The 12,832-nt window shown below is 56.0% G+C and overlaps 7 protein-coding genes across 7 annotated transcripts; 4 read left to right on the top strand and 3 right to left on the bottom strand.

Moving 5' to 3' along the window:
- Positions 1-14: 14 nt before the first annotated feature.
- On the bottom strand, positions 15-1,710 carry C8A04DRAFT_25939 (glycoside hydrolase superfamily; the record flags this gene model as incomplete). The annotated part of the gene is made up of 4 exons (XM_062779752.1): positions 15-381; positions 493-659; positions 802-1,295; positions 1,398-1,710. 4 exons carry the CDS (start codon positions 1,708-1,710, stop codon positions 15-17), a joined length of 1,341 nt encoding a protein of 446 aa, XP_062639500.1.
- Positions 1,711-1,746: 36 nt separating this feature from the next.
- On the bottom strand, positions 1,747-2,067 carry C8A04DRAFT_25938 (uncharacterized protein; the record flags this gene model as incomplete). The annotated part of the gene is made up of 2 exons (XM_062779751.1): positions 1,747-1,923; positions 1,990-2,067. 2 exons carry the CDS (start codon positions 2,065-2,067, stop codon positions 1,747-1,749), a joined length of 255 nt encoding a protein of 84 aa, XP_062639499.1.
- Positions 2,068-2,088: 21 nt separating this feature from the next.
- Positions 2,089-2,579, bottom strand: C8A04DRAFT_25937 (uncharacterized protein; the record flags this gene model as incomplete). Its single annotated transcript, XM_062779750.1, has 2 exons — positions 2,089-2,379; positions 2,457-2,579. 2 exons carry the CDS (start codon positions 2,577-2,579, stop codon positions 2,089-2,091), a joined length of 414 nt encoding a protein of 137 aa, XP_062639498.1.
- Positions 2,580-3,870: 1,291 nt separating this feature from the next.
- C8A04DRAFT_35124 (uncharacterized protein) lies at positions 3,871-5,468 on the top strand (the record flags this gene model as incomplete). The annotated part of the gene is made up of 2 exons (XM_062783051.1): positions 3,871-5,187; positions 5,409-5,468. The coding sequence occupies 2 exons, from the start codon at positions 3,871-3,873 to the stop codon at positions 5,466-5,468; spliced, it is 1,377 nt and encodes a 458-aa protein (XP_062639497.1).
- A 459-nt stretch (positions 5,469-5,927) lies between these two features.
- On the top strand, positions 5,928-7,269 carry C8A04DRAFT_10065 (kinase domain-containing protein; the record flags this gene model as incomplete). The annotated part of the gene is made up of 4 exons (XM_062776455.1): positions 5,928-6,209; positions 6,244-6,502; positions 6,551-7,018; positions 7,112-7,269. 4 exons carry the CDS (start codon positions 5,928-5,930, stop codon positions 7,267-7,269), a joined length of 1,167 nt encoding a protein of 388 aa, XP_062639496.1.
- A 653-nt stretch (positions 7,270-7,922) lies between these two features.
- On the top strand, positions 7,923-9,797 carry C8A04DRAFT_35122 (Deoxyribodipyrimidine photo-lyase; the record flags this gene model as incomplete). Its single annotated transcript, XM_062783050.1, has 3 exons — positions 7,923-7,982; positions 8,031-9,190; positions 9,251-9,797. The coding sequence occupies 3 exons, from the start codon at positions 7,923-7,925 to the stop codon at positions 9,795-9,797; spliced, it is 1,767 nt and encodes a 588-aa protein (XP_062639495.1).
- A 492-nt stretch (positions 9,798-10,289) lies between these two features.
- C8A04DRAFT_35121 (uncharacterized protein) lies at positions 10,290-12,683 on the top strand (the record flags this gene model as incomplete). Its single annotated transcript, XM_062783049.1, has 1 exon — positions 10,290-12,683. One exon carries the CDS (start codon positions 10,290-10,292, stop codon positions 12,681-12,683), a length of 2,394 nt encoding a protein of 797 aa, XP_062639494.1.
- Positions 12,684-12,832: the final 149 nt, after the last annotated feature.

Here is a 12,832-nt window from a genome sequence, read left to right as displayed (position 1 = left end):
CCGCCAGAGTTTAGCTAGCAGTGAAACTGCCACGTATACTTGTCGAACTGGACCCGTTCCATATCGATGCCCTCCTTAGAGAGTGTCTTGTTGAGGCCGTCGCGGTCGCGGATCTCCCTGAAGGTGTATGACTGCATATATCCATTGGGCGGATCTTTGCAGTCGTACTTGCTGGCGTCCTCGCGGTTGCCGATTTCACCCTCGGTGTAGTAGCAATTGAAGAAGCCGGCAAGAGGTTGCGTGTCGTCCAAAATCATGCCGCGGAGACGCTCGCTCAACGTGTCGTGCATGAAGTCGCGGTAAAAGTCGAAGACGTCGTCGTAGCCGGACGCGGCCTCATCGTAGCCACTCATGGCCTCGGTAAGCATGACCTGCAGAGCCCTGATGGCGTTCATCTGGTTAATCTCGGCCTAAAGGCTGTATCTATACGTGTTGGTGCAGTAGCCCAGTGTGGCAGGAGACTGGTTTCTTCCCCCCAGGCACAGGCACTACCCGTCGTAGCATTCGGGCTTCGCCATCTTGAAGCTACGGCCGTAGCTGCTGATGCCGACAAAGACCTTGTACGAGGGCACGCCCGCCTTGGTCATCATTGACAGCGCATTCTCCGTCTGGGTCTTGTTGATGTGCGAGCGCAAGAATTGCCTAGTTCGCAATCCTTCCTGTGTTCGTTCAACATAATTATTAGCTCAGAGCGGATTGGGCAGGAGTCACAAAATATCAGCTAAAGGGATGAGGAATCTACTCGCGCCGCATACTTGTTACTGACATCCCATGGCCATGCAGATTGTATGTCATGTATACAACGTAGCCCACGACCTTGGCGATATCACCAATCGGGAAGTGGCGGAGGTGCCAGTACGACGCCGGCGCGGTGAACGAGGCCGTGGCACCAGACATAAGACCTTGCTTCACCAGCTTCAGAAACTCCAGGTAGTTTTCACCATCCTCGGCAGCCCACGGATCCGAGCCCCCGATGTCATCGACACCGGGATATTCCCAGTCGAAGTCAACACCATCCAGATTGTGCTTCTTCACGAAATCAACGACGTTGGCCGCAAAGGTGAGGCGATTCTCCAGCTGGACAGCGCGGCGAATGATGTGGCTGGCGGGATGTTCATTGGAACAGGCCCAGCCTCCGTAAGAAATGACCTCTTTGAGCTTGGTGTTTGCCTTGACGAACTTCTCAAACTGCTCCTCAGCGTCCTGGACGCTGATGGTGAAGTCCTCGTTGATCCAGCCAAATTCGAAGTGAATGATGGTGTTCAGGTCGGTAACCTCGTCGACATCCATGTTTACTGCGAAGAACGGTGAGGCGCACCATTGTCAGTGACTGGGCTGAACTTGGGGAAGTTGATTTAAAAGGGGAGGACATATTCAAGTAAAGCATAATCACTCACAGCATGGGCGGCTGTCGTTCCAGGCCTCAAAGTACGTGATGCGCTCAAACTTGGCCGGGGCTTTGTCGTTGTTGACAATGTCTATGCCACAGTTGGAAATGCAACCGTACGTACTCTTCGCGGCTGTGCCGGGAGCCCCATAGACTGTGGTGTCGACACAGAATTCCTTGGTCGTCCCACACTGACCCCAGGTATTGCAGCACGCGTTGAGCGGGCATGGGTTGAGGGCGGCCAGGTTGATGTTCTTGTCGGAAGGACGGACGGTGCCGGGTTTCTGGGGACCACAAATCGCGTTATCGACGGCCGCGGGCATGGGCGGGTCACCGTCGCTGACGCAGATGATCATGTCCTAATTTATCTCCTTGCACTCGGTGAAGCCCCAGGTCTTCTTCTGCTTAGGGTCCATGTTCGGCATAGTGCCCAACGAACAGCAGACATAGTCTCCAGGCCTCATGGACTTGCGGATCTTGCCGCTGCCGCCGTTGTAGTTGTAAAAGCCATTGACCGAGATCTTAGGGTTGCACTTCTACTAGGCCATGGACCAGCAGCCGCCCCCGGACCCGACGCGCGCAACCTTGCAGTTCGTGCGTGCCTCGAGCGCGGCGCCGACGTCACGGCCGCCGAGACGGTACAGGTGGCTTGCCGGGTTGGGCGACGTGTCGGGGTGCATATTCGGTCTCGCGATTCTGTCCTAGCTGCGTTTGCGGGCGGCCAGGGTAGTTGAGTTACCGCGGTTGGTGGCGCTGGCGTATAACACAGCGTCTGCGCCCATAGCCATGGTGATAGCTGGGATGATCTTAAGCTTTGCATCCTGCCACACCTCAGAAGTGCCGGTGTCCGCCAGGCACTTAGCGTTGGTCCATTGGGCAATGGCGTCCCGTAGTGCGTCGACGGAGCCGATTGTGTCGTAAGTGACGCCGAAGGTGTGCGCAGCCGACCGCCCTCTGTGCCATAAATCTGAGCACTCCTCTGGCGACGGGGGCTACCTTTCCTGAAAGCAGCCTCGGCGAAACGCTCAATGAGGGGTGCCGCGGACGACTTGCGTATCCCGGAACTCACGTAAAGCCCGACGGCTGTGTCGCCTGATTTGGCAAGAATCGACGTGGTGTCACAGGTCGGGTCCTCAAGGAGCATCTTGCGGGCGTGGAGCAGTGCAGTGCGGATGTCAGAAGCGTCGGTCATGACTGCATCTTGCCGCTGCCAGCCAACCTCGACGTCGGCCACCACATCTCGCAGCCTTACCGTTGGGAGACAGACAGGTCCGTACTTGTTCTCTGTGGGCAGTCATCACACACACTAACAACAGCGGGCCAATTGAGAGTGGCCCAACTCGTCCATGTGGATATCCTGGACTCTTGTGAGCGGCTATAATTTGCGATAACAGTGAGGAAGGAACAAGACGAATTGCACCTCTTGATCTTCACGGAAGGCTATTTAAAGGTGATGCAGTTGGTTTAAGGTTGCACGACCCACCTCACGCCCTGGCGCGGCGGAGCCGCGGGTAATTGCCCACTCGCATAAGTAGCCTAGGTCTTGGCGCCAAGAATACCGGTGTTTACAGCCGTGTAAGTCGGCCCCGACGCTGGAGGGCGACGGGGAGGCTCTGCAGGTACGCGATGCATCCTGTCTTCCGAAGGAGATTGGCCGGGTGCCGTATGGGCCTGCCCAATTGGTCACATGTTATGGTCGAATGCCCGACAGAAGTGTAATGCAGCAGAAGTGATGTCAAGGCGATCGATTGGGAAAGGCAAGTGTAGCCGTACAGCTTGCCCGGCGGCCGCACAAAACTTCCCAGGAACCACACTCGGGTTGGCGGCCTTGGCGGCCCAGCTTCTTTCCCCTGAGGCTCCGCAGGCAACGGAGCCGTCGATGCTGCTAGGTGGGAAACCTACCAGTCAGTGCTCATACTGTGGTGATTGGCCGGGGGGTGGGCGGCTCCAGGCGCAACACTTTCTTCTGAGAACGGAGTACCGCCTCATCTCGACCTTTCCTCGGCATGTAGGAACGTGCGGCCGCTCTCTGTTGCAATAATTATCAAACTTGCAACCTCGTCCTCCGTCCGTCACCCGCCAACTGAGGGCAGGTAGTAACCGAGGTCCTCTGTTTTGGTCGCCGAGAAGCGAACACTGCCGCGCACTGTGAGGTATGCATGGAGACAAATTGACCATTGGTTAGGTGGCTGCCGAGGAACCTCCCTACCCTCCCCCTGATTTATCTCTAGATCACAAGAGGTGGTTTAAGCGTCCAACGCGCCGTTTGGTATGACTACGGCGGGCTCGTGACACGCAACCAAATACTTAGTTCTCATTGGGTCACCCTTGAACATATTCTGTGCCTTCTTGCTTCCTTCTCAACATAACTAACATCTGCGAATTACCAACAAGGCCATCAACTTGGCCGCTGTCTACACTTCGCTGTTTGGTACACAGCCTACGACGATCAATTAGCTCTGTCGCCCACTATGCAACACGCAATGTCAAGCCTCGGTCTCGAGAAACCCAACACCACCACCGCCACTCCCACCTTCCTCACCCTCCCCAACGAGATTCTGATCAAAATCAGTCGGAACCTCTGCATCCACTGCCGCCTTCTCCGCATCGGCGAAGTCCCCCACGAAGAAGCGGTCACTGCGGTGGTTCAAGATCAAACCGCACTCGCCAGCCTCAGCGCGTCCTCTAGACAACTACGAGCCGTCGCCCAGCCGATTCTCTTCCACTTCTTTCACTCGCTCGACCGTAGCTACGTCGATACTCGCTACCGCCTCTGCCGTTTTGTCTGTGCCCTCTCCTGTCGCCATGACCTGACCGTGTCCGTCCGGAGCTTGGTTCTCTGGACGCCGGACCACATGACCCCCGAACCGAGCCCACGGGCGGAAGAGTTGGCGTCCGCGGCGCTCCAGGAAGAGGAGCACATTCGCCAGAATACCAGGGCAGAACTCGGGTCCTGGTGGGAGAGTCACCGGGCCAGTACAGTCGACCAACTGCAAGAGCTTGCGATAGCGCTTGCACCGGGGGTTACATACGTACTATTATACCGTAAGTTTGCATACCGGTTGCCAGACCCCGGGACGTGGAGCGCCTGGACCTATCCGTTGGAGGGCCTCCGGCACCTTGTACTGGTCGGGTGGCGGACGGGGTGGCCGTCTGAGTCGCATGGGAACTCCTATCATATACAGGAGGTCCAGGCATTTCTACGGTGTGCGAGGAACTTCGAGAGTCTGGTTGCGGCGGACTGTGGCGGCGATAGGCTCGACATCTCGTCCGACTGGGTGGTCGGCCGCGGTAGGCTGAAGGCAATGCCGTGGGATGTGGAGTTGCCCCGACTGAAGAAGCTCTCGATCAGTAGCGATAACATTGGGCCTGAGGAGGTTGAGGCGATCATCCATAATACCACGGTATTTGAGGATTTGGAATTGTTTCATGGCGGCCTGGACTTTGGACGGCCTGTGCTTGATCTGGAAATGCACCTGGGGACTGTAAAGGGGACACTGAAGAGATTGTGTTATTCGGCTTTTCCGCTCACGGCCAACTTGGAGTTGGAGGACATCTATCCATGGATTATAGGCCGCCAGGATGAAAATTCTGACGACTCTTTTGACCCTGATTGGCATCAGCTCGAGGGGTTTCAGGCTGGGTTTTCACTGAAGGATTTCTCTGTCCTTGAGACACTAGAACTGGAGCAGCTCTTATTATATGGGCCGGTGGATGAGGAGCTCGAAGATGCGGAGAGCGATCGTACCTATGAGGCGGTGACGACGGACGAGTTTCTGCCAAAGTTCCCACCCTCACTAGTACGTCTTCGTATCGGTTGTATCTTCTACTGGCCGATCGTGGCTCGGGATATGCTGGCCATAGCCCAACAGCATCGTGCCCGTTTTCCGGAGCTCAAGTCTGTTACGCTTGAGGTCCGTGAAGTACCGCCGAGGGAGGACTTCGACCGTCTAGTTGAGGCATTCCGTGGGGCGGGGATTGCATTGTCGATCTGCTCAGTCGCCCGGGATTTCTTTTCGAGGGGGTTACTTCCAACCAGACCCGGGTTTCGGGTCCACCTTCCCGAGCCGGTGTCTTATAGTTGAGTGGTGTAATACCGGAGTCGAGTGTCTCTTCGTATGTATGTTGGCGGAATTTACCTACAAACCTACACCCCGAATACCAATTGTGATGTAACTGCCCTTTCAATTCTCTCTTTCGGAGCATTGAGCACTGCTCGGTATCTCAAGGATTGGTAAGTACCTAATACGACCTCTGTAACTCAGGAGGGTCGTCCAATTCTTGCTCTTCCCGGCCTTTTGCGTCCGCTTCGGCGTGCTCAACTGCTAACCGGGCAGCCAGTACGTCTCAATGGGCCGTGTAGTGTCCGTCTCTTGATGCGGCAGCGTCGGATTTGTAATAAGGAAACCTGATTGGCCAGCGAAGCACCGACGTGTGTGGTTTTATCGTTCACGCTTCCCTGCCAACATTTCCCCAAGTCTAGCTGAAGATTCTCAACAACGCAGCCAGACTTAGTGAGCTAACGCCATTGAACAGTTTTATGGCCTCACTGATGAATTGGGCGGGAGGCCTCCTGCGCCGAGCGCCGCAAGCGCCTTTGCGATTTCCGACCACGGGTTTCGAGGTTATCCCCGTCACACAGCGGCTGGAGGAAGAGATGTTCGACGAGTTCAGGGCTGGCGATTTCTACCCTGTCAATATCGGGGATATTTTTACCTCCCATAAGTACCAGGTCGTTGGTAAGTTGGGATTTGGTTCAACCTCGACCGTCTGGCTGGCCCGGAATCTTCAGTCTGTTTTTCACCCCTTTTTGAACAAGACAGTTGCAGCGTGGATATCGCTAACATACACGGTAGGGACCGCGACTATGTCACTTTGAAGATCTTCGCACGGGGTACCACTACCTGAGAACTGCTCTCGATACGTTCCCCATTGAACGGTCCGGCGGTGAGCATCAATGTCTTGTTCAGAAACCTATGTGGGACAGCTGGAAGGACCTGCTCCGGCGAAATCCCTCTGGGCGCTTTTCCGACGTCCTGCTCAAAGGCGGCCTCCAGCATCTCCTCCGTGCTCTGGACTACTTGCATACCCAGTGCAAGTTGGTCATACGGGTAAGTCATCAAACCCCGTTTCCACCGCTTTAGCTCTAACATGGAACGGCAGACATCAAGGCCGACAATATCTTGCACGCCATCGCCGACCCGGAAATCCTCGCAAACTTCGTCAAGGAAGAAATGGAAGCCCCCTCACCGCGCAAAGTAGTCAACGGTGCCCCGGTCTACCTATCTAGGCGTCTTGGCCTCCCCAATGAATGGGGCAAAATCATTCTTAGCGACTTTGGATGCGTGGTGGACGGAGATATCAAGCGCAACCACAACGCCCAACCGGACGTCTACCGGTCCCCCGAGATCATGCTCCAGGCCCCATGGAGCTACCCGGCCGACATCTGGAATGTCGGCGCCATGACATGGGACGTATTCCAGTGCCGCCATCTGTTCTACGGTCAAGACCCGAGTGGCAGGGGCTATATGACCCGCGCACATCTCGCTGAGATTATTGGGTTGCTGGGGCCGCCACCAGCAGATTTAATTAAGCGTGGGGTTCGCAGCAAGGAGTTTTTCTCGGAGGATGGTAAGTATTCGTTGTCTCGGGGCCGGTCCACGGTCCACCGGCCTGTACGAAGTACTGAGAACTGGTTCGAACTTTGACTGACAAACTTTCAAGGTCAATGGATAGCCGACGTTCCGATTCTCAAAGGAAGCAGTTTAGGGAAGGCCGAACATTACCTCAAAGGGAGGAATAAGGCCATGTTTCTCAAGTTTGTGCGGGGGATGTTGGCATGGCGGCCCGAAGACCGCAAGACGGCCGCCGAGCTGCTCTAGGATCCATGGCTGAACCAGTGGGAGATTTCGGATTGATGGAATCCTGGCGAAAATTAAAACGGTCAGGCGTAAAGTGGGTTGGATATTGTTGGAATGGAAATAGTCTGCTGACAGGTTGATGGCTGGGTGGGTGTGGGTCGCACCTGCACACTCCTCGGTCTTCGATGCTTATCAAACAATCCTCACTACATAGTAAGATGATCGTGTCCAAGTCCAACAATGGTAAGGTTGAGGATTTCAATGTGAATTTCACAGTTTGAGCTCTTCTGTGCCTTCTCTTTCATCCGCAGCCCCTTGACCATACCTAAAGTAAAGTACTTTACACTACTTGGCAGGTCCGCTACGTCAGCCCCTTCGATCGCCGCGATGTCGTCACGCACGAGAGATCGGGAAAATCCCAGCAAATCGAGTCGGGTCAGGAGCAGAATGAAAGACACGGCCAACCATGATAAGCATCGGCTTGGCTTCAAATATGAGGATTATTAACATTAAACGATAGGTATCTACCTTCTCTCGTTTTTTTCTGTTTTTCTCCCATAGCCTCGGGCGATTGAGATTTCATGCAGCCTACATTCCGACCATTCACCATTTCACTGCTTGCGATCCGCCCTACCACCTCATCCGCCACCGCCGCTGCAAAATCCTTCTTGAGAATGCCGTCCCATGGCGCAAAGCGAAAGGCGCAAACGGGAAGAAGCGCTACCGGCGGCAGTGTCATCAAGAAGCCTAGGGCAGCCCAGTCCACTTCCCCCACCAGGCAGGTCCCCTCCGCCGTGGCATCGCTCGCGTCGGGCCCAGGGTCAGATCCGCTCCGGCAACCGCACCCCTTCCACGAAGAGGCGGAGCGGCACGGCATCGTCCTACGAGAATTTTACCCGCCGGAGATGAGCAATGCCCGGGCGCGCACATACCAGGCGGGCGAGATCCCGCGTCCGATCGAGCAGCTGGACGCGGCCCTGCAAGACACCTTGCGGGAGCGGGAGAATGTGCAGGTGAAGGATGCTGTGGTGCACTGGTTCAAGACGGACCTGCGGACGGCCGACAACCACGCGCTGTCCTGCGCGAGCCAGAAGGCGAGGGAGGCTGGTGTGACCTTGATCACCATGTACCTTGTCAGTCCGCAGGACTTGGAGGCGCATGTGGTGGCACCCGTCCGTGTCGACTTTGTCTTGAGGTCGCTGAGGATTCTGAGGGATGACCTGGCCAAGCTGGACATCCCACTCTACGTGGAGACGGTGGAGGAGAGGAGGCAGATTCCCGCCAGGATTGCCGAGCTGATGGAGTCGTGGGGCGCCAGCCACTTGTACGCTAACATGGAGTACGAGGTGGACGAGCTCAGGAGGGAGGCGAAGCTGGTCAGGATGCTCGCCGAGAAGGGCATGTGCATGGAGATCATACACGATACCTGCGTTGTGCCACCGGGTCAGCTCCGGACCGGTGCCGGTAAGCAGTATGCGGTGTACACGCCCTGGTTCCGGTCGTGGATGGCACACCTTCGAAAGGAGCCCGGGCTTCTGGAGCTTGGTGAACCGCCGGTCAGGAATCCTGAGTCGGCGAGAAGGACTTTCGGACACGTGTTCGACTCCGAAATTCCAGTGGCTGTGAGTAACAAGACGCTGGCCGACGAGGACGCTGTCCGACTCCGCGCGCTATGGCCAGCCGGGGAACATGAGGCCAAGAAGCGCCTCGATGCGTTCTGCAAGCAGCGGATAGGCCACTACGACAGGAAACGAAATTTTCCGGCGGAAGCAGCGACATCGTCGCTCTCGGTCCATCTCGCAAGCGGAACGCTGAGTGCCAGAACCGCAGTGCGTACCGCCAGGGACCGAAGTGCGGGAGGCGAGGGCACCCAGACATGGATCAGCGAGGTGGCGTGGAGGGACTTTTACAAGCATGTGCTCGTGAACTGGCCGTACATATGGTGCGTATCTACTTTTGCCTCACAGTCCATCGAGCCCCCTGTCCTGACCGAACTATTTAGCATGAACAAGCCCTTCAAGCCGGAGTACTCCAACATCACATGGTCGTACGATGAAGCCCACTTCGCAGCATGGTGCGAAGGCCGCACCGGGTATCCCATCGTCGACGCGGCGATGCGCCAGCTACAGGATATGGGCTGGATGCACAACCGGTGCCGCATGATCGTCGCCTCCTTCCTCAGCAAGGATCTACTCATTGACTGGCGCATGGGCGAGCGTTTCTTCATGGAGCATCTGATTGACGGCGACTTCGCGTCCAACAACGGCGGCTGGGGGTTCTCGGCCTCGGTCGGCGTCGATCCGCAGCCCTACTTCCGCATCTTCAACCCCAGGCTTCAGAGCGAGAAATTTGATAAGGACGGCGATTACATCCGGAAGTGGGTGCCAGAGCTGCGCGGTATCAAGAGCAGTGCCATCCACGAGCCGTATGCGAGAGGTGCCGGTGCTCTGGCTAAGAAGAATGGGTATCCCGAACCAGTCGTCGACCATAGCGCTGCTAGGGAAAGAGCCTTGACCGCGTACAAGGAGGGCATTGAAAGCGGTTTGTAGGATGGCCACACGACTAATTTGTTTACTAAAGGGGCTTGGCAGACATTCTGTATTATCTCCGCTGTCCGTTTTCTTCTGTAGCCGCCCATTAAAGCAGTTCGCGAGAAAATGCACCTATGGCCGGCCTTCTTCCTCCTCCTCTAATCAGCTCTAGTCCCAGGCAAGACGTCTCTTCCATTACTATAAGTGCAAGTGGCGGTGGGGCTTTCTGGTCTCAAATCCCATCTGATCATACCACCCACCATGCCGTCATAACATTCAGGTCCGATGCAAAAATGACGAAAACTTCATCAGACCCGACATCACCTTGAACTGAGTTTAATGAGTTTTATTCATGTCCATTAGCCCTTCAACTCTCCTCATACCTCGAATATACTTTACTCATTTATCATCGCGGCAACTTCACGATTTCCCCGCGGGCTCTACTCTGGCATATCGTCAGTAACAACTTTTTTGCCTTACTTGAATACATCCACAGAGAAACTACACAACATGAACGCCATTGAAGATGCTGGAACTTTAGTCTGTGGTTTCGAACACCTGATGCGCAGTGATGTCGCCTTAGTCGGCGGCAAAAATTCCTCCCTTGGTGAGATGATCAGTGCCCTTGGAGCCGAGGCAATCCCCGTGCCACCTGGTTTTGCAACGACTTCAGCCGCGTATTGGCAGTATATCGACGCAAATGGGATCCGGGAGAAGATAACTACTCTAGTCACGGAATGGCAGTCGGGCAGAGCGAGTCTTGCGGAGACCGGCCACGCGGTGCGACGTCTGTTCCTACACGGTACCTGGCCCGAGAATGCAGCAACCGCAATTAGGACCGCCTATCAACAGCTCTCCGCAAAAGCGGGAATCGAGAACCTCAGTGTTGCGGTCCGCTCCAGTGCAACAGCCGAGGACCTGCCCGATGCAAGTTTCGCCGGTCAGCTGGAGTCGTATCTGAACATCGCGGGCGAAGAGGCAGTGTTGGATGCCTGCCGCCGTTGCTATGCCTCGCTCTTCACCGACCGAGCGATCAGCTATCGCCAGACCAAAGGATTCGATCACATGAGCATTGCGCTCTCGGCTGGAGTGCAGCGTATGGTCCGGTCCGATACCGGTGGCTCCGGCGTCATGTTTTCTATCGACACCGAAAGTGGCTTCGATAAGATTGTGCTCATCAACGCGGCGTGGGGGCTCGGGGAGAATATCGTACAAGGAACTGTCAACCCCGATGAATACCAAATCTTCAAGCCGCTTCTGGGCCACACCAACCTGAACCCGGTCATCGAGAAGAAGCGCGGCGACAAGGCCATGAAGATGATCTACGGCCGTGACAAAACGATACGAACGCGCAACGTGCCCACCTCTAAAGCAGAGAGAGCCATGTTTGTGCTCAACGATAACGAGATCCTCCAGCTCGGGCGTTGGGCATGCGCGATTGAAAAGCATTACGAATGCCCGATGGACATGGAATGGGCCAAGGACGGCATTACGGGAGAGTTGTTTATCGTTCAAGCCCGACCTGAAACCGTTCACTCTCGTCGTGACTCGGCCATCTTCAAGACCTACGACATCGGCAAGAAGGGCCGTGTTCTAGCCACCGGCGTTTCGGTCGGTAATGCGGCTGTCCACGGCCGCGTTTGCCTGATTGAAGCCGCCAAGGACATCGACAAGTTTATCGACGGCTCGGTCTTGGTGACTGGCGCCACCGACCCGGATTGGGTGCCTATCATGAAGCGGGCCACAGCCATAGTCACCGACCATGGCGGCCGTACATCTCACGCCGCGATCGTCAGCCGCGAATTGGGCCTGCCGGCGGTCGTAGGTACAACTCATGCCACCTACGTGCTGCACACGGGCCAGGATGTCACTGTCTCTTGTGCCGAGAGCGACATCGGCTTCGTCTACGAGGGTATCTCCGACATCACCACCAAGACCGTGGACCTGACCGGGCTGCCTGCAACCCAGACGAATATCATGCTCAATCTTGCTAATCCGGCGGCGGCCTATCGCTGGTGGCGACTTCCAGCCGACGGGATCGGCCTTGCCCGCATGGAATTCGTCGTCACCAACGCGATTCGGGTTCACCCCATGGCGCTTGTCCACTTTGACCGGCTGAAGGACGCAAAGGCCAAGGAGGAGATCGCCCAACTCACGGCCGGATACGACCACAAGCCAGACTATTTCGTTGACAAGCTCTCGCATGGTTTCGCGGCCCTCTGCGCCACTTTCTACCCCAAGCCGGCCATCATCCGCATGAGCGACTTCAAGACAAACGAGTACGCCGGCCTCATTGGCGGGGCTGAGTTCGAGCCCAAGGAGGAGAATCCAATGCTTGGTTTTCGCGGTGCGTCACGGTACTACTCGCCACATTACAAGGAGGGCTTCGCGCTCGAGTGCCGCGCTATCAAGCAGCTGCGCGAAGTGATGGGCTTTACCAATGCCATCGTGATGATACCTTTCTGCCGGACGGTCGGCGAGGCAACAAAGGTGTTGGAAGTGATGGCCGAAAACGGCCTTAGGCGTGGCGAGAACGGCCTTCAAGTATACGTCATGTGCGAGATCCCGTCCAACGTTATTCTGGCCGCCGAGTTCACCGAGCACTTCGACGGCTTCTCCATCGGCTCTAACGACCTGACGCAGCTGACTCTTGGCGTCGACCGCGACTCTGGCGAGCTTGCTGACTTGTTTAACGAGCAGGACGAAGCGGTCAAGTGGATGATTGCCCGGGTTATCTCGGCCGCCCGTAAGGCAGGCCGCAAAATTGGCATCTGTGGACAAGCGCCAAGTGACCATCCGGAATTCGCGAGGTTCCTGGTCGAGGCTGGTATCAATTCCATCTCTGTCAGCCCCGACAGCTTTCTCGCGGTGAAACAGCACGTGGTTGATAGTGAGCGGTCATAAATTTCCATCTCCCTGTGCGTATCTACGTGTCTTGGGACTCGGCCCAACGTTGTACTTGTCATTACATAACGTAGTATTACTCAAAAGTGTGTTTCTCTCGTCCTTTTCATTCATTGCTCCTCAAACCCCAGCTGCCAAGTGCAATTCCA

The sequence above is a fragment of the Dichotomopilus funicola genome (assembly GCF_033296635.1).
Source record: "Dichotomopilus funicola strain CBS 141.50 unplaced genomic scaffold C8A04scaffold_10, whole genome shotgun sequence".
Classification (NCBI taxonomy): domain Eukaryota; kingdom Fungi; phylum Ascomycota; class Sordariomycetes; order Sordariales; family Chaetomiaceae; genus Dichotomopilus; species Dichotomopilus funicola.
Note: the sequence above shows the minus strand (reverse complement) of the source record. Positions and strands in the feature narration are given on the sequence as shown.